The following is a 24685-nucleotide window of genomic DNA, read 5'->3' on the forward strand; positions in this document are numbered from 1 at the left end:
TTGGCCTGTTATAGCTAGGATCAATTGTCAATTTTTTTGTTGCAAAAATTGGCCTCCTAGTGGCGCTGTAACAGGCCAATCTGAAAAATTCATCCAGGGAGTGTGTGTGCACAGTTTCGTTACGATCAAGCCAACGGTGCCGGAGATTATCTACACACGGACGGACACATGGATGTATGGACAGGGTGCAAAACATAGTCTCGGCCATGCCTTCGACCTGGCGGAGACAATAACAATGAACAACTTAAACGCTATGTACTTCATTGACCGGGATCCCCTCTCGGAATGTTTGCCTATTTTCGCCAAATGTTCCCCTATTATGATATGACATGCCCAGAATAGGCACGCTAGGGTTCTAGGGTCAGTCTGTGTGACAAAGTGTCCCTGAGCAAGACACTGATGAGCATTGAGCACTCATCATAACCATCTGAGTAGCCATCAGCTGAGTGAAGCTGAAACTGGATTTCCCCTCAGGAGGTGAGAGGAGAAGGAGAGAGGAGTTGGGTCGGTGTGGTGGATGAATGCAGTGCTGGTGGGGGGTGGGGAGGGGCTATGTGTAATTAATTAAGGGATAGAATTTGCATAATCATCTAGTAGTTCTACAAGACTGGCAGACCCTGAGTGCGGAGCATAGACATGACAAGTTGATGATAGCTTCGCACCTTGTTAGCTGTGAAATACATTATCGTTTTCTATTTGCAACAACAGAATGACAAATATTTTTTTGTTTTTTAGTGTGTGACAAGTCCACACTCCACACAGCTTTCATAGTGACGGTGTATACGTGTACATCTTGACCCTCCCTTTAATTACCTCCCTTTACCAGAGGTTCCATCAGCTCCATCCCTTGGTGAAGTGGAGCCCTTCTCCAGTTCTGCGCGGGTTCAGTTTCAGGAACCGGAGGCCTCGGGAGGGGTTCCTGTCCTCAAATACAGGGCTGAGTGGAAAGTGCAGGGCAGAGACAACTGGCTGCAGAGGACCTATGAGGTCCAAGAGGGTATGAGCTATATGAAAATATTCTTTATCTCTGTTCTTCTTTCATTTAGTAGGCTAATTGTCTTCCTTTGTCTTAACATAAGGCTATGAGCATTAGGGAATAACCTGTTATGGGAGACGAAATGTAACACATTTTACTTTTGGTCTGTATTATACGTGAGATGGGAACATTTTGTTTTGAATCGTCAAATGTCAAGTGCTGAACTTTCATGAATGATTGCACTTCCTTATATTGTGACAGGTTCCCTAAATGCGGTGACTATCACCGGTCTGAAACCTGAGACCAACTATGAAGTGAAAATGTCAGCCATTAACGGCAAGGGTGAAGGTGAAGGCAGCCCTGCTGTGTTCTTCAAGACAGAACCTGTCCGTAAGTTTCACACACGCACACACACACGCACACACACACGCACGCACGCACGCACGCACGCACGCACGCACGCACGCACGCACGCACACACACACACACGCATCTTGACATTCTACCTTTAATCAGACCTTCAAACTCAAATCTTTCGACCTTGTCCTCCTAATCATAAACTTCCTACATGAATTATTTTTGTGTTGTGAAAACTTGATAAGATCATTGTCTCAATGGTTGCAGTGCGGCCCCGAAGGTGGACATTGTGACTGCTCTATAAATGCAGGGGTCAGGACTCGGTCGACTTATTATATTCTGATCAGATGTACAGTAGCTCATTAAAAGTATAGGGTCCTTATTCCAGTCTTACCAGATATTGTTGATATATTTACTGCTGCTTTTAAGAGCAGAAGTGAAACTTCTAAACGTAGATCACTTGCAGGATAACAATGCTGTACATCTGTTTTGGTAAATGTATGATAACAGGAAATGTGGGAATATTCGCTTTTTTATGTCTACATTTGTGGGGAAATGTGGGGGGAAAGAAAATAAGCATACTTACACCCCATTCTGCCGTCTCAGAGGTGAGGTCTCCGTCTCAATGCAAGTCTCACGATTAATGGTCACTGTGTTTTACTTTTGCCAACAAGAGAAGTATCTACCTTATCGTTAATCAGGTCTCTCTTGCTTCGAATCATGTTTAAATGCATTTTTCCGAACCATTTCCAAATCTAGTCACAGCAAGGACTGGGAGCGCTTGTTTTGTTTTACTGTGCAATTCCGTCCGCCACTGTGTCCACGACCACTTGCCATCGTGGATGGCTGAGGCCATGGGATGCTCGGCATGGGCACTTGCTCACCTGACGGCTAGTTACCTCACGAGCCTCAAGGCCTCGCTGTCTGCACACCTGTCTTGTAAAAAGTCATGCATGTAAAACCATTCTGTATTCAGTTGAGACTAAAACAAAAAGAGTGCTCCTCCTCCCTCTGACCGATCCAATGTAACCGCCTCAGAGCATTTTTACTGACACTATCTGGTGTGTGTCAGTGTGTGTCAGCGTGCTTATTTGGTTTTACCACCACATTTCATGGTCTGTTGGGAAATGTGTGGGGGTGGGGGGAAATCCAATTTTCCTACATTTCTTGTTTTCCTACATTTACCGTGACACATTATGTAAGAAGACCACGTCACTGCTTGGATGCTGTAATTGAAATCTAAAGCACTTTTGACATATTTCCCAGTATCACCCAACTGGAGGCATATACTGTACAACCATTGTTTCCTTGATTATTTTTTGTAATTAAGAACACTTAAAGTGGTTTAGCACAATAGGATCGCCACTGCCTAAATGAGGTCTTGGGTCCCATTGCAACACCAGTTGAGATTCACTAGCTTAGAGCTCTATAATAATAATATAATAATAATGAGCTCAGGCTCATTATTATAGTGGTTTATAAAGACCAACAAACCATTAATTGACATGGATAGTAGCAAGGTCATCAGCAATAATGTTCTCTAAAGGCTTACCTTGAATTTAAACCTTACCCGATTCCTTAGGTTTTACCACCCTCTGCTGGTTGTGTCTGTCTTAGGAGGAGAAATCAATGTCCCTTGGAGTCCTAGCCTGGGAATTTGCATGTAGAGTATTTATTTGTATGAGTCATTTCCTTATGTATACATATACATACAGTAGCTTACGGCTAATTTATGCTTGATTTCACAATGGTGTTGCAAGCATAAACTAGAAACGTGTGCTCATTAAAGTGCAAATCTCTGCCAGGAGTCATGCTTTAATAATTATAGTGACTAGATGTCAGGGCCGCTTCGCGGCCCTCACATCTAGGCCCGATCCGAGGTTGGTCCAGACAGCACTGGCCTAGTCACTCTGCACACACGTCCTGCGAAGTCCGGCCCCTCCCCTCTCCTCTCCTCCCTCCCCGCTTTGCTTTGCGGCCCTAACCTCTAGTCCCAACCTCCCAACCTTGGTTATGTGATAAGGAGGTCAGACTTCCTGTATCTGGTTGCTATTGCAACCTGCCAGATCAGGCTGAGGGTCTGATAGGCAAATCGGAAAATCAATCAAGAGTCTGATCACTGATCGAGGTGGGGTGAGGAGCCTAAAACATAGCCAGAGCTCTGATCAACAGTCTGTGGCGTGTCTTGGAGGCATGTGGAGTGATCCTGTGCTTGCGACCCCGGACGAACTTTCGGAGATTTTGTCAATTATATAGTAGTAAGATAGTAAGATGTATGAGGTGAAATTACTACGTAGTGCAATGAAACAGCACAAATTGTGATTAGTGACGTGATCTCCTGGCAGAGATGAATTACAGGCTTTAGAAATTGGTGTGTTTTAGTGTTTCTTTGTGTTCCTCGTTTTACACCCTTACTTTACTTCTACATCTTTACTATTATGTTTTCTTTCCTGATTTACTTTTATGTTATACCCATCAGGCTATTCTTACACAAGTAAGTTCTTTACACCTTCTAAACCAAGGCCTAGTTTTCCCTGCAAATGGTTGTTTCATATACTAAACCATGAATGATACAGTTGGGATTTCTGTTATTTCTCTCATCAGAGTGCAAAGTTAAACATTTTTAACGCACTGGTCAACCAGTAGACAAGAAAGAACAAGTATACGTGTTTGCATGTATGCGTCACAATATGCACAGATGGTCTTGCAGCATTGTATGACTCATCCCAGCTTGGTTTTGGGTCATTATTCCCTGCCTGCCTATCCCTCAGGTGACAAGCACTGCCCTTCTGGCTAATGAGATGCTCATCAAAATTTGAACAAAACCTCCAAAATAACTCCACCTCATAGCCTCTCTGGTAGGTAGTTATATCCTATATAGGTTTACACTCAACCTGCAATATAGTCTTTGCCTCTAGGCAAATTGTTTATTACAAAGAACCAAAGTATTCCCAAATACTTAACTTCAATACATTTAAGTTATAATTTGGGCAAATGTGTAACTGTATTTGTATCCAGTTCTCATGTTTTGTCAGTTTTAACTATAATGCCTCATGGTGGTGAACATGATTTAATGTATGATAGCTCTAGAGCTCTGACAGTGACTGACAGATACAGAAATCTCCATATATGGGTATACAAGGGAAACAGGCAAAAGTTTTATTGTTGTGAGCCTTATATTTGATATGTGTGTGTTTTTGTCCAATAAATAGTGGCTGTATCATGTAATTTCCTGGTGGAATCACCATTTCATTCCTGGTGTTAAAATTATATGAAAAAGTTGGTTCATTTGTCTGGTTCAGGAGTCATGAAAAATGCATTTTTGCCACTCGCATGGACATCAATTCAACCCAGCAACAACAAGAAGAAAAACTAGACTAAAAAAACTGGTTATAAAAAATCTTTAAAAGCCACAGTTGGACACCTAGTCAGCCATAAAAATGAAAATAAATTGGCAGGAGCCTTCCTCAGTGTCAACCAGAATATCTAACCGAATACTTTATTAAAAAGGAAAGTCAGACTGTGGAGCTCTTAGCTGGTACGGGAGTTCCACAGTCGAGGGGCAGCTGAGCAGAAGGCTCATGGTGCGGAGCTTGGTGGGGGGGACTAGGAGGCGGTTAGTGTTTCCAGAGCGGAGGTTGCGAGTACATTTAATGTCAGATGATTACTTTTGCTGTCAATGCGGTCAATATCAGATACAGTACGTTAATACTCAATATAATCATAAAATGGTGTTACATTTTTTACCCTGCACTGTTTTCTCCATCCGTACACAGTAAAATCATCATGGTTAATTTAACCCTGACAGTGTACAAATGGAACAAATGGTACGCTGAGGATTTTACAGTACCTGAAATAGGCCTCCACAAACACTGCAATGTGAAGTACATTCATAAAACTGATTGTCAATAAATTGGACATATACACTCCATTTATTAAATCAAATTCTGCCTAATATATTTTCTTTCATATTTCTAGATGGCACATTTAACTTTTTCACTGAGGAAACAGGTTTGTTCTGTTGTAGACAATAGATACATAGTTTTCAACTAGCTATTTATATACAGTACTTACAGAACAACCCTATATCCACCGTGCTGTTTTAGCTTACACTGTAACCATGTCACACCCTTGTATAGCGAATGTGGATTTCACTCAGATATACAGTATATGTACAGTAGCCTGTTTTGTCCTGATTGTGATTCTTGTGCATTTCAGCATATTTCACCCAGATGCCTGTATGGCAACATTACTCACTTTTGCATCTCATATTATTGTAAAGAATTTTACAATGACATTAGATGTAAACCAAGTGTACACTTTGACAAAAAAGTGTCAAAAATGACATTTTCACCAAAGTGTAAATTAAGCTATGCAGTTGATTACTCTATGCTGTTTCTGCATTGCAAACATACTGTACTACAGCAGCTTTTGAATTTAAGTTCTTTTGATGTCACTTCAGAAGGCTTATGTTAGGATAAAACCTAATTTCCCAGTAAATGACCAAGCTTTACTCGAGAAGATAAAGCTGTAAGATGTCTTCTTAAACCTGACACGTATTTTCTATAAAGTAAAATAGTGTCAACATCTTTTGTGACATTTCCCCGCATTTTTCTACTTCAGTCATGTCTGCAAATATTTAATTTGTAACTTTGTTTTCTCTCTCCATCTTTTATTGTTTATTAAATGTTTCATGTTACTTCCCCTTGCTTTCTTTTCAACCAATCACATGCATGCATTTCATGTGACTGTTGTGTGGCTTTCATGGTGCTGATGATCCCCTCCACCCAGCTGAAGGTAACTTGATGGTCCAGATGTTTATGAGAAGAATCCTAACTTCACCGGAGAATCATAACATTAACTGTGTCATCACTAGGATATCTTTAACCCCTATTTCCAGTGGTGGACAAAGTACTTAACCTCAGTATTTGAGTCAAAGTATAGATACTCCTGGTCAAATATTACTCAACTACAAGTAAAAGTTGCTCAGAAAAATTTGTATTTGAGTTAAAGTACCGGAGTATTTGCTTTAAAAAAATACTTAAATGACTACTTCACCCATTTTCAACCTATCTTCATATAATTGGTCCTCACAAATGCTCGGTACAATTGTACAATTTCTTTCTACTCAGTCTGTGTCTCATAGGATGACTGTGGACAGTTCAGAAACCCGCCTACCAGTGACATCATTAGGCAGTTTTGTTTTTTTAAACAAGATTCATTTTCATTTTTTTATTAACGCGAGAACAATGGCTTCCAGTCAAGGCCCAAGGAATCGGCGCTGGAATTAAAGCTCTCTTCCGGGTTCTCTTTTACAGCCTGCTGTTCCTATTAATGGCCCAGCAGATTTCACCTTCTACTGGTCGCGATATAATATAATCTCAAATTCAATACAAGTGAATGAGGTTTTGGGCAAACCTTTAGCCTTGATTTTATTACCTTAGTAAACCTTTTCATAAACACTATGTTTTCAATCGCTAGTTGTTTTTTTAAATCATCATGATATGCGTTTAGTAAATTATGGTCCCATTAATTTAAAAAGTAATGATAAAGTAGGGTATGTTTCTAGCGTTTCTACTGGTTCTACCGAGTGAAGACCCGCCCTCGCTGCCGTTGCAGCCAATAGCAGTCGTTTTCCGGTAGCATGTCGAGACCGGAAGTCAAAAGATGGCGGATTTCAATTCGCCGAAAAAGTGGCTTCAAAGCGTTCTGTAGAAACCAATGGCTTTGCTTTGTCCATTTTTTACGTTTATGCTTCCATTATAGCATGCTAACTTTCCAGAAATAGAAAGCCTGCAGTTTCTACAGTTTACAGTTTAGGCATTTAGCAGACGCTCCTAATCCAGAGCTACTTACAGTAAGCAAGGACACAAGATAATACATCAATAATACATCAAATGCTTAGAAATAGTAATCTAATAATAAAGTAATACATAAGTAAACCATTCAATCTAATAATAACTAATACATACGTAAACCAAGAAGAACCTATCATCACTATAGGATGATGATACACACTATAGGATGCCAGGTCAAAAATGACCTGGCATCTGTCTACATAACATGCTATCTAAGTTACATTTTAGCCTTTGCATAATCTTGCAAAGTCGTCAAAGGCTAGGGTAAGTGCTACGGGCTGAGGTGGAGTCTGAAGAGGTGAGTCTTTAGATTACGATTTCTATTAGCTTGGATTCCCCATCAATGATGCCACTGGTAGGTGGGTTTCTGAACGGTCCACAGCCCTCCCCTGAGACACAGAGTGAGTAGACAAAAAAGTAATGAAAATATATATATCATATATTAAAATGGGTGAAGTCGTCCTTTGTATTCAAGAGTACATGCCCTTCATAGAAATGTAGTGGAGTCAAAAGCACAATATCTGGCTTTGAAATGTAGTGGAGTGAAAGTCATAAGTATCCAAAAATACAAACTCAAGTAAAGTACAGATACTCAAAAAATATACCTGAGTACAGTACTCAAGTATTATGTACTTCGTTACTGTCCACCACTGGCTATTACACATTTAATGCAGGCTTGCCTAATAACCAACCATTTGCCTCAGCTGGATAAATTCAAGCAGCCCAGAGTTTATCATTATGGTTATCTAACCACTTAACTATGTTATACTTAGTCTTATCACAGTGTCACACACAAATAGCAGATCTACAAGGTCACAAGACCGTGTGCCACGGTGCCTTGTGCGCTCATAGATCAGCAATTTGCTATTTAAAAAAAAACTTTTGCCTATAATGACATGGCCAAAATGACCATATTCACATGCAGCAAAATGGCCACTGTGTGAACATCAATTATGTCTTCAGCTAGACCATGCTTATCATGTTTAAAATTGCATTACAGGCAAAAACAACTAACAAGTGGGCTAAAGCAACAACCAGTTCACACAATGTTGTAATCTCAGACACAAACATTGGTTTATCATAATGGACATTAACTTTCATGCACTTCCTTCTTGTTGTTTGTGGTCTTGTAATTGCTCTCTGATATGTTTCCTTAGTCAAATTATCTATAGTCAAACAGACCACAAATAATCAATGTCAGTGAATGAATCAGTCACAAAGTTATTAGATGTCATTAGCAATGTTCATGTCTGTCAAGTAGTTTATATTGCATACCCATTCCACCTAACCCATTAAGTCCGGGAAAGCATCTGTCATAGCGCGGCACCGAGTGCTGTGCTATGAACTTGTAGATCTGCCATTTTTTTCATGAACACTTTTGCAAATCTTTGAATATATATTTTTTAAAGCAAACTTTTGTAGCTCAAATCTTTGCTTCTGGGGATTCTACAAATGTCTTCTAAATCCTATAGGCCTAATCAGTGGTTCTGAAACTTTTTCATGTCAAGGGCCCCCAAAATTATATATGTTTGGCCGCGGACCCCAATCTCAAAATATGTTGTTCCAGGGACCCCCCAGAAGCAAAGATTTGAGTAAAAAATATCGCTTTAAAAATATATATATTCAAAGATTTGCACAAACACGATTTTTAAAATATCTACGAGCGGTGCCGCGCTATGAGCTTGTATATCTGCTATTTTTGAATAGCCAACGTATAAAATAATGGTTACAGTGGTTACACAGATGCGTTTCCGGTCTTAATGGGGTAATAAATATCATTACAAGCTTGTTAATCGCTAGGCTAGGAACTAATATTTAAATGTATGAGACAAGTCACCTGTCCCAACACCATGTATGATGCTGGTGAAAAAGTCAGTAGTAGTCAGTATAGTTGACATATCAAATAAATGTTTCCCAAAAGCTCAGTCTAACTCAGATACACTGTGAATGGGATTATTAGACTCATAATACATTAGTATGTGGCAACTGGGGGGAAAAGTAAAGTAAGTTTTGCTAAATGGTTCAAATGACAATGTGGCAAGGACAATCATGTACAAATATTGACCCTTTTTTTTATTTCTAACTATGTTTTTATTTCCATGATTTGAAGGCACAGGTGGGACCACAGAACTGTATCTCCATTGCTCGTACACTATTAGCATCTTTGAAAGTGATGTTTAACTACTGTACGTCTTTCTCCTGTACTTGTAGGGAAGCCCAGCCCGCCTAAGCTGGAGGGGATCCTTCAACCCAAAGGCAACTCCCTCAAGATCAACTGGATCAAGCAGGACGATGGTGGCTCACCTATCATGCATTACCTTGTCCGCTACAGACCCGTAAGTGTGGGTTTCTGAACAGCATTTCAATCGACATTTTTGTAAATCTTTGAATATATATATAATTTTTTTTTTTTTTTTTCTTTTATAAAAAAGTAATAATTAGGATTTAGAAGACATTAGAATAAGGCTCAGGTCTTAGCGGTAACCATTAAGACCTGAGGCCGATTCTACAAATGTCTTTGTTGAAAAACTATTGTTGCTATATCAGTGGTGCTCAAACTTTGTCATGTCAAGGAATTGCGCCCCCCCATCTCAAAATATTAGATTGATGAGCTTCTATATCTGCTATTTTTGAATTGCCAAAGTATAAAATGATGGATTAAGTGGTTACACATAGATGTGTTCCCGGTCTGGGATAATATACAGTTACATTTCATTTGATTTTCCTGTTCTTATCTAATTGTCAGGACATCACCTGATCACTAGTATGTATTTTCTGTGTACCCTCAGAAACAGAGTGGGGCAGAGTGGAAACCAGTGATCCGGCTGCCCAGTGTCAGTGAGCATGTGTTTCTGAGTGGGTTGGAGTGGGACACAGACTATGATGTCTATGTGTGGGCGGAGAACCAGAAGGGCAAGTCCCAACCAGGGATTGTGTCTTTCAGGACCTCCACAGAGCCAGCTGCTATCCCAGGTAAATGCAATTCCCTCATACCACTCTCACTGGCACTAAACCAAAGACTGAGAGACCAAACTCAAAAACTCAGTTGAAGTGAGAGCTTCTCATTTCCGCTTGCTCATGTGGGTGACTGACAGAAATATAAATCTACAGGGGAAAGAACCTCTTTACTGGAAAGCAATGTACCAGCATACATTTTTAAACTGAACTTGCAAACCCGAATCCCACTTACAGTAGTCTCCTAAGTAGTCTGTGACTATCCTCTTGAATGAGTTATGTATTTTGGTCTCTCAGTGCGGGGACAGGCTCTTTCCACCAAAGGTAGAAGTGTTTCCTCAGACCTATTGCAGTGTCTTTCTCAGGTTTGTTTTCTGTACAATAACTCTGACTGATTGGATACTTTGTCCATGTGTGGAACGAGCCTGTTTAGCGCTTGATTTTAAATTGGTCTTCCATAACTCCTGCTTAACCTTGAGCTCCTACAGTGGCTGCAACTGGAGGTTGTTCTGTCAAAGCTTGCAGATCCTTACAGACCCATACAGCTGTGTAACCAGTCATCCTATAAAACAATCTGGAGTGCTTTGCTGAAGCACACCTATGTCCCTCCCTCAATCCTTTGCTTTTCCTTTCAAACTCATTTCCCAGTCTGATTGCTTATCCCACTCACTCACCACTCAGTCGCCATTGGTCTATAATTGTGTAGTCTTCCCTTGGTGCTGTGCTTTTGCTTTGATGTGTTGTATTAGTTGTTGTTTTTGTTTTGCTTTGTTTTTGTTTTTCATTTCCTTGTTTTCTCCCTGACTGGGGAAACTGTCTTTGCACGTTTTAATTTTCTCTTTTTTTCCTCACACTTGACATGTTTTCACTTTTTTCTCTGCCTCTGTTCCCACCCACCCGCCCACCCACCCTTATCTCTTTTTCCTATTTGATTCCCTTTATTTCTTCCCCCCTTTCCTTTTCCTCTCTTTCCCTCTCTCTCTGTCCCTCTCTCAATGTTCCTGCCCTCTCGCCTGGTCCTGGACACTGATGTGGCCACGTGAACATTTTCCTCCTGACCTGTGTGCATATTGCTGTGGTGGCTGTGTGTTCAATACCCAGTCGATCAGGGTTGTTCATGTTTTACATACTACACTTTGGTGTCACTCATCCTACCCCTCCTTATAGCAATATTCTTGCTTTCATAGTTCATGGGGAGTTCACACATTTACTGTAGAGGAAAGCGTGCCTTTCTCTGGCCTGGCTGTCTCTCTGGATGCTTTCATTCATTATGCAGACTTCGTCTGAGACAGACGCGTCTCTGTCAGCGGGCAGAGAAAGGTGCCCAGACAGATGTACGAACCAAAGGCAATGGAATCCTCTGTCTCCACTCTGCTCAGCATAGCAGAGCTAGCCCTCAGTACTAGACCACAGAAAGGAGTGCCGGTTTACAGTAATCAACATTAGCGTAATTGAAACAAGTGGTTGTATGACAACTTAGCACTGTGTATGCAGAATACTGAGCGAATGCCGAGTGCTGATCATGTCAGTTTACATAAAAGATGTATATTGTTTTTCACTCACAAAATGTTGTGTATGATCTGTATGTAAGGATTTGTAACACTTTTACATGATTGAGAACAAAAACACGTATGATGATGATGGACTGCACAGAACCATCATATGTGCTGTTGTTGATATGCAATTAATTGCTGTTCCCTATGGTGATTACTAAGAAAAATATGATCTCAATTATGTAGCAAATATCCATTTTCACTCAAGAGTACCAGCGTTTTATACATTGTTAGCAAATTGGTTTTGTTAGCCACATCATATGTAGACCCTGTTCCTGTGATGAATCATTTGTTAGAGTTCAGTCTTATTTAAATGAAGTGAGATGAAGTGACCGTTTGATAAGGCTTATATTGAAGTTTTGCTCTCTTCAGCTATGATTTCAAAAATAATCTTAGACACAACTAGTGATCACACATCATAGCCTATTGAGATATGTTGATTAGCCTCACACACTTTATGTTTATAAAATGTAATGCAAGCTTTCATCTGGTCTTCATTATTCTAATATCAAATAAATGTGATTTAATATATTTCAACGCATCTGTACTTTATTACTCCGAGGCGCTTATTGCTAATACCGTACTTAATCCTTAAGCACTTCTCATCTGCCAGCACATGTGTAATGAAGAAGATTATAGTGGTTAATAATTCAATTTAACAGAACATTCCAGACAAATACATCACATTGCATCTAAGTACATGCTGAGGTCTCGGTCATAATATCAGTGTTCATAACAGGTGAGTAGTTTCTGTTTTAAGCTTTTTTTTACCATTTGTGGCTACAGTTCCATGGTATCATATTCTTTACGGCTCTTTTCTGTTAAAATGCATTGTGGCACACAGGTCGTCTTCAGCGCTGTCATGTGTGTATCTTCTTTCCTGCAGATCTGGGGGAGGAAACGGCTCTTTCGATGGGCATCATAGCAGGCATTATTGTGGTAGCGTTTCTGCTACTGCTCCTGGCTGTGGATGTTACCTGTTACTTTGTGAATAAATGCGGCCTGATCATGTGCCTCTGTGGAAAACCGGGCACTGGGACCAAAGGGCACAACATAGAAGAGGGCAAAGCTGCTTTCATGTGAGTATGACTTGAAATCTGTTAAGGGGTTAACCTTCAGTGAATGTGACCTCACCCACACTCCTGGTGAGATAGGCTGTCACACACAACACTTATGCCACTTTTCAGACGCTCAATTAGTCCTCAGAAGATGGAGATCTAACAAGTCTGGAGTCCTCTGGACACAAAGCAGATGAGATAGTATTGACATAAACAGCTTCTGCATGTAAAACTAACTCCAAAAGAATCACACCACTTTAATTTGGTTTGAACAGCTAATCTCCATGTAATTGTGGTCAGTACTGTCTGCTCTTACATAAAGGATCAAACCGGCATCTGTACATGTCATTGTCCATTCACATTTGTTTACATTTTCTCATTAAAACATTACCAAGCTTACTGTACCTAAATAACTGAGTCATAACTGTTGGCTAAACGTTGAATCGTTTTTAATTTGGTTTGTAAATCATTTTTTTCTCTGGGGTTGTTTTCAGGCTAGACTTTTCATTTAGTGTGTTTGATTATATCTCAAGCAACTCTCTGCAAGTTGATTTCCAAACCGTACTAAAATGAATGGAATCTAATGGCTTCCTCACAGTATGCTTTGGTAAATGGTCGGCAGTAATGTCAAACAAGCCTGACCACTGGGATGGTCCTCGAACTAAATGCTCCCTGTGGCATGATGGATGTCACTTCTATGAAATAATAGAATCTGTTGACAAAGTATTGTCCTGTGCCACAGAAAGGACGAGTCGAAAGAACCAATTGTGGAAGTGAGAACAGAGGATGAGTGCACGGCCAATCACAATGCGGGAGGACCAACAGAACCAAATGAGACTACACCCCTAACAGAACCAGAGTGAGTAGAGAATGATTTTTTTAATAATTTGTTGGTGTTGTACATTACACTAATACACTCCACTTTACAAAATCACCCTCCCCTTAATAAATTTGATGATGATTTGACCCAACTACTGAGTTACAGTGCACATTAAGAAAAATAACATCTAACATTTAAGAGATGCTTTTGTTAATCTCTCTTAATTTGTGATTCTAAAGTGGAGTTCACAGAGTAAAAACTGTGAAGATTATTTGTCAAGGTTATTTGTATTTGGTTTTTGTTTTTGGCATTTTTGTTGTGTTTTTCTTGAGATTATTCCAGTGTTTATGTCTCTTCTCCAGCCTTTGGAGAGTTTGTTTCATTTTGTCAAGGTTGACGCAATACCAGTTAAAGACATGGAAAGGCTTTTGTACTCTTGTGTGTTTGGCCAAATATACCACCAAGCCATATGACAACATAAGTAAGCCACATCTCACTACAAGCGATGTAGAAAAAGTGGGCATTTTTGGAAGATTGTCACTGGTACTGATCAAACCTTTAAGGTGGTTATGTGTGGTGCTGTAGCTTTCTGTAGAAAGGCTTGAGTGCTTTTAGTACATTAGTCTTAGCTGTCTTAGCTACCATGTTGCCATGTGTATGATGGGCTGTATCCTTCGATGTTCACTCACAGCATGAAACCCTTTGTCTTTTTTTGTCATTAATGCTTGATAGTCATTGCTTTCGTTACTCTGTCTGTGTTTAAGTTTAGACCTCCAACCAAACCCTCTGCATGCACCTCCTAGTCACCCTTCCTCTTGTCACAGTCACCCTGGTGTCTAGTCTGTGTGTCTCTGTTCTCTTCCTGCTTCTCAGGCTGGCGGCTTACGCTGCTGCTCTGGCACTGGACACCCTCTCCTCCGTAGCCACCAACTCTGACACAGCCACTGCAACCTTTGACCCTGCCCTGGACAGCCCCAGTAGCGAGACCACCACCCTCACTTGTAGCCTTTCCGCTCCAGCCAATGATCCCTCACCCACCCCTGTCCCAGCACCAGCCCCCACCCCAGAGTCAAACACAGCACCACCGACCCCACTGATTTCCACCTCGGATGTAACGGCTAGAATGGTCCCCTTTGTAGAGAGAGGAGGGAATGATGCCCTGAAAGGCGAGGAGAAAATGACCCCTCCTCCTGAACGGACTACATCTTCTAAACCCACAACACCTATACCACCAAAGCGTAGGAACTCCCCCAAACTCCTCCTGGCAATGGCTGCTAAAGGTAGCCCCCCCGTATCACCACTCGCAACTTCCTCTCCTTCTGCTTCACCCAATCTAGAGATCAGGAAACATGCACCTAAACCCCCTGGCACTGATAGTTCCACCCCACCACCGCCTGTAGCCGTAGACACTGAGAAACCAGCACAAACTGCCTCTATGCTTGCAAACACTGCCACTATTAAGCCACATTCCGATTCAAGTATTTCTGGCCTTGATACCAGTGGTCCTCGCTACACATTCTTTGGCAATGATATGCCTAGTGACCGAGACATTGACAATAATGCAACTACTGTAACAGATGGCCCTACTCCTATCCCTCAAGTCCGCACTGCCACCAGCACTGCTGCCCTTGCCCAAAATACTCCTGAAGTCCTTGATGCTGAAGAATCAGTTCCTCTAGATAAAATAAATTTCCTCATTCCCATTCCAGCGGTAATGACTGCTCCTGCATTTGACCCCGACTACTGTGCAACTAGCATCGACACCCCTGCCTCTAACGACCTCACATCCACCACCTATGATTTCCTGTCCTCTTGCCTGACCCCGCCTCACATCACAGAACCCAAAACCACAGAGTTAGAGCTAGAGTTGGCAAACGGGCCGCAAGCAGATCTTATTAGCCTGGACAGCCCCCCCTCTGTCCAACCCCTCCTGCCCAACGGAGATGAAGCAGACTTCCCTGCCTCAGGCACGGTTCTGGAGGCATCAGAGATTCGGGCCAAAGCTGTTCCTCCTGTCAACGACGAGTATGGCTCCCTCTAGAGGTTTATCTCTGTCTGTGTGTTAGCGTGTGTGTGTGTATGTGCGCGCGCGCGTGTGTGTGTGTGCGTGTAATATACTGTATATTGCCCATTCATTCACCACTGCATCTTGCCATTGACCAGTGACCACATAGTACAAGATATGAAGTGTTGTAATGGTAAATTGTGGTAATGATATTGTGACGATTAGAGTGAAGCAGTGTTGTGCATTGTGAAGAGATGTGATGATGATGTTTTTACGCTTGTGTGTACGTTTCTCTAGTATGGCTCCTCAGTTCTGCAACACTCTCTGTGCAGTCATTTAGTTTGGTAGCGCTCTATTTTATTCCAGATAGATAGTAGTTTAAATCTGCTGTGCAGCAGAATGTTGGCTCAGTCCTTACTAAGGACTACAGCTTTACTAAAGACTTCAAAGGGAGGCCATACACTGGTATTAGCCCTGCTCTGTACTACAGAAGGGAGAGGCACGGCACACTGCATCTAGCCTCTGTGTGCTTCACTGCTGTAAGATATACCTCAATATATCACAGTTACAGGCCCGTCGTATCACATTCCCTTTGAACTAGGGATAGACGGAGTTTAAAAATATATTGTTGGTATTAAAACGTCAATGCTACTAATGACACAAGAGAGGCACTGTAAGGTTATCTTGGTTATTGCCCCCCCCCCCCACTTTTTTATAATGTACCTACTGTGTGTCTTGTTGTTTGTGGTATACCTTTTTTTATTACAAAGAAATGTGTTCCCAGTCTTGGTGTTGGTTTATTGAAAAGTGAATATTCTCCTCGCTAGAAGTGAACATACTTTTAACTTTGCCCTATTTCCTTTCCGTTTCAGGAACATAATTTGTGATGAGAAAGGTAAAGCAGAGGAGGCTGAATTAACAAATCCTCTGATGGATCTCACTGCAGAACACAACCATGTCATACAGACAAATGCCACCGAGAACAAAGCATGATGGGGAAGGGATATCCCAGCCCATTCTTAATGTTCACGCCACGGCAACAGCAGGAAACACTGCAGGAGTTTTCATTTCCAGTGCCCTTAACTGCATTTTCTGACCAACATTGCCCTTGTACAGTAGATTGATTTGAGCATTGATTGTGCTGTCACTTCTGGTTTTATTTATGGTTTGTTTGCTATGCCTGTGGAATATTCATTTATCAGGAGATTACAAGAGATTTATTTGTATTTTTCTATTTTATTTTATTTCTTCTTTCTTTTTGCTAACGAGTCAGGTCAATAAAGAACAAACTGTTATTATAATGGCTGTGTAAAGAGATTACCTAAAATTAGACCATATCTTTTTTTTTATATAGTTAGAGTTTGGAGTGCAGTTACACGTACCATACACCGTGGATTCTTCTGGAACATTACGTTACATTGTTTAAATATAAAACTGTTTGCATTTTTCAATCTTGGATAATTATTTGAGGGCTACTTTCATTTAATTAATTGTTTTGCATGTTTTCCCTGCAAGTGTTTGTTTTGTTTGCAAGGTTTGTTATTTTACTACTGTCATGGAGATGTTTTTCTCTTCAAAATAATGCCACTATTGATCAAACCCAGACCTATGTTCAGGAAGAATCATTATCACCATGCTTCTACTGGCTATTGGAATGAAACACAATATCGTCCCAAAGCAAACTAGCTTAAATGGGACAGTTCTACTATCACCGATTTATATATGAAGATCAAAGATTTCTGTTTTTGTCCTACTGTTTTGGGTTTTTTGGGATCTACTATTTTTTATTGTTGATCTGACACCTGCCTTTCCTGAGTGATAATACAAATGATTTCTGTCAAAATACTCCTGTGAAACAGTCAGATCTATTGAGAACGAGTGGCAGTACTGTAGATGATTTTAGTGTCTAGACTCTGAACTTGTCTCATCCTGCAACGGGTACGCCTTAAAGCTTCACAAAGGAGAGAGCTGGGAGTGACACTAATAAACTTTCCCTGGGGGAAATGTAGAATCAGAGCGTACAGGTGGATGCTGGGGTGGAGTTGGGGATGATGAAATGTACAGTAGGAATGGTTGCAATCTGAGCAGGGGAGCAGCAGCACAGACAGTGAGCAAGAGCCATTTCACATCTTAAATAGACCATCTTATTACACTGGATAATCCTTAGTGTTGATCCAACTCTGAGAGTGTACGAATGTGGGTCCATGTGGTTACATTATGCTCTCTGAGTTACAATTTGATAAATGAATACAGAGGATTTTACTGTGTACAACGGGGGCATTTGATGTGTGTTGCAGTGACGAGTGTACCATGTGTCTAGAAGCGTGACTCGAGGTGACTGCCTGAATTAGCTGGCAAGTGTCGCTCCATTAAGTCTCTAAATAAAATAACAAGTGGCTACTCTACACAGAACAAAAATGCTCACATAGAGTAACAGAAAATCACAGCCAAACCAGTAATTCCGTATCAAGAGTCAAGAGAGCCCTGAACCAAATGAATGTCTGATAATCTTGGACTAAACATATACTATACCACCTCTGTTGCTGTTGAACGTCAACTATAACAATGATCATTTGCTACTATAAAACAATAACTATTCTTCATTCAGAAAGCAGATACAAATGCCAGGGTTCATAATTTCAGTTGTGCTTTTATAGCACATCTTTGAAACACATGTACTGTTTAAAGCTAGAGAGATTTGTTTTCCACTCCTGCCTGCAAGCTTGTGCACTGTGACTGTGTATCAATAAATTGTCTCGTCATCTGTTTCTATAATAATCTACATAGCTTTGTTGTGAGAGATTAAGCCTATTGTTTTTTTTATATTATATTGTATGATTAGAAGAAAACAAAAATGGACTAATGTGGTCATTATAACACGTGTAGTGTATGAAACTGTCCGTCTCCAGTCACAGCACTATCTATTGCCAACTAATAGTGAAGGGATGAGATGTTATGAGTCTTGGCATGAATTCAATCAGTACTTCATAATGTGTAATGAATTGACAAATAGATATGCCCATGTTTGTTTGGGCAAACTAGATTTCATATTAAGTTAATGAGTGTTACCTTTGGGCTTGTTCTGGCATAATTCTCCCCAGTTGTTATTCAAGTGTTACGTAACGTGGTCTTTAAATTAATTTTCTTGTTTTTTTTTTGTCTTTTGTACAACAACAGCCACCAAGAGTTGAGTGTCATGTTAAGGATGCCATTGGCAGGGAGAAAGGTGGTCGACCTAACGCAAAAGATTACATTTTTGTTTTCTAAAAATATGATATAGTAGTTGTAGTAGTAGTTGTTGTAATGCCAAATAAAGTAAAGAAGAGTCTATCGTATATTGCTGTAATAATAAAAGTCTTTCCTTAATCTGTAGATTTTATCTGCAGTTGTCAGACCACCTTCTTCCCTTGTCTCTGGATGGTCCCTTTGTTTTTATTGGGTCAAACTCAGAGGTCTCTGTTGTGTGCAATCTGAGTGATAACCCATTTACAAAATAAAACATGGTTCTGAACCACACATCTTCTGTCCCATGGTTTCATTCCGCAACCACTTAGCCCTATATACTTCGTCTACGTTGTTGAAAGTGGTTATTCGCTCTTTCTGTGTTGAACAAAACCTACATAAACCCTTAATGGGGATTGTGGATGCAGTGGAATATGTTCAACACTAGGTGGCAGGAAATACCTTTTTGTCGTTTTAATTGATGCCATGTCACGGAATAAATAATGCCTAATGATTAATGTTACACTGCAAATACTGTAGGTCAGAAATGGTCAGGGTACCACACTCTAAATAAGCTACCATATGTATGTTAAAAAACATAATCCTAGGCTGTAGCTACTTATTGGTTTGGATAAAGCGACCCAGCAACTGCTCCCAAGATTGAATATCTAAATTTGTCTTTGATCATTGTTCTACAAACACTGATCGAGGTTACAACACCACTGACAAATGCGACAGAAACCTCCAAAAACGTATTAAACACAGTCAATAACCTAATTAACTGTGTAGCAGCCTATACATTTTGACCAGTAATGGCATTCTATATCTTCCAGTCCATTTCATCATTTCCGTCAGTTATTTAAATGGAAATGTATTATTATTTGATCCTCATCAGATTTATTAAGCAATCAGTGTCGCATTGGGTTGTGTGATGAGCTTGTCGATCTGCTATTTTCAGTGAATGCTTAATTTCCCCACAATAATACAACACAGAAAATACACTAGTATTGAGCCCTGAGGGACTCCAGTTACCCATATGGGGTTTTATGTGGTTAAGCAATAGGCGCCCTAGCTCTTGCCCAGGTTGTTCAGTGGGATTCAGGATAGGTGGGCACTAGGGACATCTGGGCACCTCGGTGTAAAATTGGCTATTTTGTCCCAAATGTTAAAAATGTAATATTTGAAAAATGGTTAAGTAATGCAAAGTATACATGATGTGAACATGCACGGTTCATCATTATCAGACTTAATTATATCCTTCAACTTCTTGTTTATGCCCCCAAAATGACTGGATGCACAGGTTTTGTAGCAATTTGCAGAAATTGTATAAATAAATATTAGACCTAGTTGTTGAATGTTTAAGCATGTTCTAATCATTTATACTTTACTTAAGACCATTTTTCAAATATATATATATATATATTTTACATTTTGGACAAAATAGCCAATTTTACATCAAGGTGCCCAGATGTCCCAAGCGCCCTCCTGTCCTGTTACCGTTCAGATTGCCCTGTAGATGTCGCTGTTTGCAGTCTTCACAGAACCCAAGGAACAGAGGACAATCATTCAAAGCACAGTGACGTCGCCCGGGTGATGATTTGCTTACTTGGAGCAGGAGTGAGTTTGGAGCGGGTTCTGTTTAAATGAAATGTCTAACCATGATGTTGCCTGGATGATAAGGCTATCAGTGGAGACGGAGGGATATTGAGGTAAGCATCATGACAGGACATGATCATGGCTTTATATTTCACTGTGTTTCCCAGACTGGTCATTTAATACAGGTGGTCCTGGATCTGATCTAATGTGTGCTACTTTTCAGACATACTATAGAGGCTACTATACAAATGTTTACTACCATATGCTTACTTAGTGATAGTTTATTGTCATTGACTATGTGCAGCCGTTTCAGACATGTTGCAATGCCTGAAGTTTGTCCGCGCCGCTGAAATTGGGGAATTAAAACTTGATTCGGTCTCGTATAGTCTCATGATCATCAAACCTAATGTGAGACGGGGGATAATTTGCGGGAATAAGTATAGCTTTAGGCAGTATAGCCCAGATCTAATGATTTATCCCGATGAGTGAGGCTATTATAGGGCTGAATGGTTGCTGTGCACCTGATGCGCTCTGATGTTGCGGATAGTTGGGACCAAGGATGTAACCTATGATCAGCATCACTAGGGATGAGTGAGTGGTCCACGATTATAGCGTTTTATAGTTATATTATAACTATATATGTAATATTCTATATTATGTATATAGTTATATTATAACTATATATATATAATATTCTATATGTATGTGTGTGTGTGTGTGTGTGTGTGTGTGTGTGTGTGTGTGTGTGTGTGTGTGTGTGTGTGTGTGTGTGTGTGTATATATATATATATATATATATATATATATATATATATATATATATATATATATATATATACGTATATACGTGTATATATATGTATATATACGTATATATATATACATATACATATACATTTACATACATTATAGTTATATTATAGTTGAGACCACCAAGGATGTAATCTATGATCAGCATCACTAGGGATGAGTGATTCACGATTCTAGCGTTTTGGAGCCAAGCATTAGGCCAGGGGTCTTCAACCTTTTTGAGGTCAAGGACCCCCTACCTGCGAGAGAGATGAAGCAGGGACCCCCCCCCCCACCACTACATGTTGTATAAAATTCTGTTGCAGATCAAACTTTTCCATAGCTTTTCATATACACATTATCTTTTCTATGTTGGATTCTTGCTAATGTGTATTTTCAGACCTTTTAAACCCTCAGATGGCTCTGTGCTTGGTCTGCTCTTTTCCCCCTCTACACCAACTCTCATTAGGCTACTTTGATAGTCACTTATATTGTTGAACTGAACTAATAACCATGCCACAATGACATGATATTTGGATAGTTTGATAACTTGTTTTACGTTGGTCGTATAGACGTGGTAGCTATACTCCTTCGTGGTAGCTGTTTGGCGCAATAAATCATATACACGCACATTTGTAAATAATAATGACACTAATAAATAATAGACTATTGTTGTGCGTTACCTGTTGAAGGTGTCGGCTGATAAAAAGGAATGATGGAATCAGTTACTTACTTAATTGCAGACATTATTAAAGCAGCACTACCGCTTTCAAATGGACTTCAGTGTACATCAGTCTGATTGTTTCTGCATTCTGTTGTCATTATTACTTATTTAATTATTATTAATTATATTGAATTGGGTACCTGGCATATAAACCATAGGCCTATCAAGTCAGGTCTTAAAATCAGGCAAATATTTGTTTTATTTAATTTTATTTAACTTTTAAGCAGTCCAACTTATTCATGATAAATAAAATAATATCCCAATGCATTAATTCCCTCTCAATTAAATACTAACTGAGTTATTCTGCACTGTGAGTAAAACTATATGTTTTACTCTCCTTCCACCTGACCTCCCAGATCTACAGTATACAACAAACTAAAGGCAGTTGGAGAGCCACACCTCATGCGTGGGCTCAACGAGGGTCCGAGTGGATACGGGTCTAACAAACATGGGTGTCCTTCAGCTCCACAACCCCACGCATCCTAGCACGCTCCTCCAGCGGGCCAATCAGATGCGCCTGGCGGGCACGCTGTGTGATGTTATAATTACGGTGGATGGCCAAGAGTTTCCGGCCCACCGCACTGTGTTGGCCTGCACCAGCAAAATGTTTGAGATCCTGTTCCATCGCAGCAGCCGACGCTACGCCCTGGACTTCCTGTCCCCCAAGACCTTCCAGCAGATCCTGGAGTATGCCTACACGGCCTCTCTGCAGGCCACCGCCGAGGACCTGGACGACCTCCTGTATGCCGCCGAGATCCTGGAGATCGAGTACCTGGAGGAACAGTGCCTGAAGGTCCTGGAAACCATCCAGGAAAGTGAGGAGGTGGCCGTAAGAGACCCTAACGACCACAGCCGCGCCAGGCACTGGAGGCAAATGTTGATGTCCAAGAACAAGCATTCCCTACAGGATGGCACAAACTGCACCACTCCCACTGCCCTCCATCACCTCGCACTGTGTCAGATGACAGAGAGCACTTCCCCCGGCCCACAGACTGAAGGGGCTCCCCTATCGAGCTCCAGGCTGGACAAAGACATCGATATGGAGAGCATGGCTCTCCAACAACGGCAGCATTTTAGCCTATCCATGGCCTCATCCCTGGCACCAGCAAGTAGCATAAAGACAGAGAGCATGCAGGTGGATGAGGCCAATGGCTGTGAGGGCAGGTCCTCCAGTGGAGGAGAAGTGAGCTGCATGTCTGAACAACCGCGAGACGAGGGCCCAGGAACGCCACTCCGAGGCAGTGTGATCACCAGCGCTCGAGAGTTACATTCGGGCCAGGACGATGGAGGCCAAAAGGGGAACTCTCTTGAAAGCTTCCCTGGGACAGCAGCTGAGAAACATCTGGCCTCCCTGTACTCTATGCCTTCCAACCACCCGGAGGAGGGGATGATACCAGTGTCTGTCTCATCCCTGGCCCCATCCCTGGCGATGCCGCTTGATCCAAGGGCCTATGGCGGCCTCCTGCACCAGGGCTTGCTCCACAGGGAGCTCCTCAGCAGACTGGGCCAGTTTGCCGCAGGGATGAGGCGTGAGGGCCAGGCTCAAGGCCAGCTATGCTGTGGTGAATGTGGGCTTCAGCTGCACAACAGACAGGCTATGGAGCAGCACAGGTAGAGTAGACCTCCGTCAACACTCCCAAGATCAGTCTGTTCAATGTTATTGTATTATTATTATTATTATTATTATTTACAGTACATATATATATATATATATATATAATTTTCAATTCCAAGGGCAAAGTCTAAAGTGATCAGAATTATAGCTAGAAGGACTCAGTGACCTTACCCTGTATATGACTATGCGTGCATGTGCCATGTGGATAATTTCCTTGTGCCTGTGTGGATAGGATACTGTATGTGGTAAATGTGCTTGTGTTCATTCTTCCGTAATGAATGACGATGGTTTGTTTTGTGATCTTTTGGATTCCTCTGGATGTTTTTCAACATACAGCATTAAGTCACTGTCAAATGTAAAATTGGGGAAGAGACTCATGTTAATTTGTTCTCAGAGACACCTGCACTCATGCCTGCAGAGTGAGACTTTTTGGAAAGTCATGAATTAGATCTTTGTTAGGCACTTAATATAGAGCAGCCTCCGTGTCGCATAATGCTGCTATTTACAAAGCTACTACTTTTTTTCTTAGTTTCCCCTTTTTTTTCCTTCTTCTTTTCTTTTTGATTACTTCTACAGAAGTGTGCTTCACACAGGCTGTCTTCTAAACTATTTGATATGCATTCCTCAGCATCGTTGGAGGAGAACTTCTCAATAGGAACCAGGGTGAACCTTTCAGCTTGTTGATGGATAATTTCTGCCGTTGATTACTCAAAATCTGGGATTTCTCAGTTTGTTCAACCATCTCATATAAAAGCATCACCAACACCTACTAACTGTTTTTGTTTCTCAAATGAACATCCATGAAAGATTGTCTATATTACCCCGTCTTTCATTTGAACAGTAAATAAACTACAAGTCCCATTGACCATATTCACACGATGACAATTTTGCTCTTATGTCACGAAACCTCATGAAACCACAACCTCATCCCTTGACTCGCAAATGCAGGTGATTGACATTTCAGGCTTGCGCCACTCCAGAGTTGAAGGTATGGCTCTCCAATAAAATGGAGCATCCTTTGAGAGCTTACACATTTGTCTATTACTGACAATTACTTGCATTTCCCCTAATGTAATTAAAAACTATCTATAAACTATAAATACAAACTCAATATAAAACAAAATTCGGTATGTTTGTCTTTTCTTTTCTTTTTATTG

The 24685-nt window shown here is 40.8% G+C and overlaps 2 protein-coding genes across 3 annotated transcripts in view; both read left to right on the forward strand.

Annotated features, from left to right (window-relative positions):
• Positions 1-18991, forward strand: part of ncam1b (neural cell adhesion molecule 1b) — a 103907-nt gene extending 84916 nt beyond the window's left edge. The window contains exons 14-20 of one of the 2 annotated variants that reach the window (XM_084065077.1): positions 827-997; positions 1238-1366; positions 9403-9527; positions 9981-10164; positions 12586-12778; positions 13500-13616; positions 16455-18991. In XM_084065077.1, the coding sequence (XP_083921203.1) occupies positions 827-997; positions 1238-1366; positions 9403-9527; positions 9981-10164; positions 12586-12778; positions 13500-13616; positions 16455-16575 (1040 nt within the window). In that variant the 3' untranslated portion in view covers positions 16576-18991. Of the gene's footprint in view, positions 1-826; positions 998-1237; positions 1367-9402; positions 9528-9980; positions 10165-11247; positions 12208-12585; positions 12779-13499; positions 13617-16454 lie in introns of those variants that run through there. The other variant, XM_084065078.1, reaches the window with a different exon arrangement.
• A 3367-nt stretch (positions 18992-22358) lies between these two features.
• Positions 22359-24685, forward strand: part of LOC311050296 (zinc finger and BTB domain-containing protein 16-A-like) — a gene marked incomplete at its 3' end in the record, with an annotated part of 18524 nt that continues 16197 nt past the window's right edge. Inside the window, exon 1 of the mRNA XM_084064304.1 lies at positions 22359-23524. Coding sequence (XP_083920430.1) covers positions 22362-23524 — 1163 coding nt within the window. The 5' untranslated portion in view covers positions 22359-22361. The remainder of the gene's footprint in view (positions 23525-24685) is intronic.

This window comes from Gymnoscopelus microlampas, assembly GCF_963454915.1.
Source record: "Gymnoscopelus microlampas genome assembly, chromosome: 8".
Lineage (NCBI taxonomy): Eukaryota > Metazoa > Chordata > Actinopteri > Myctophiformes > Myctophidae > Gymnoscopelus > Gymnoscopelus microlampas.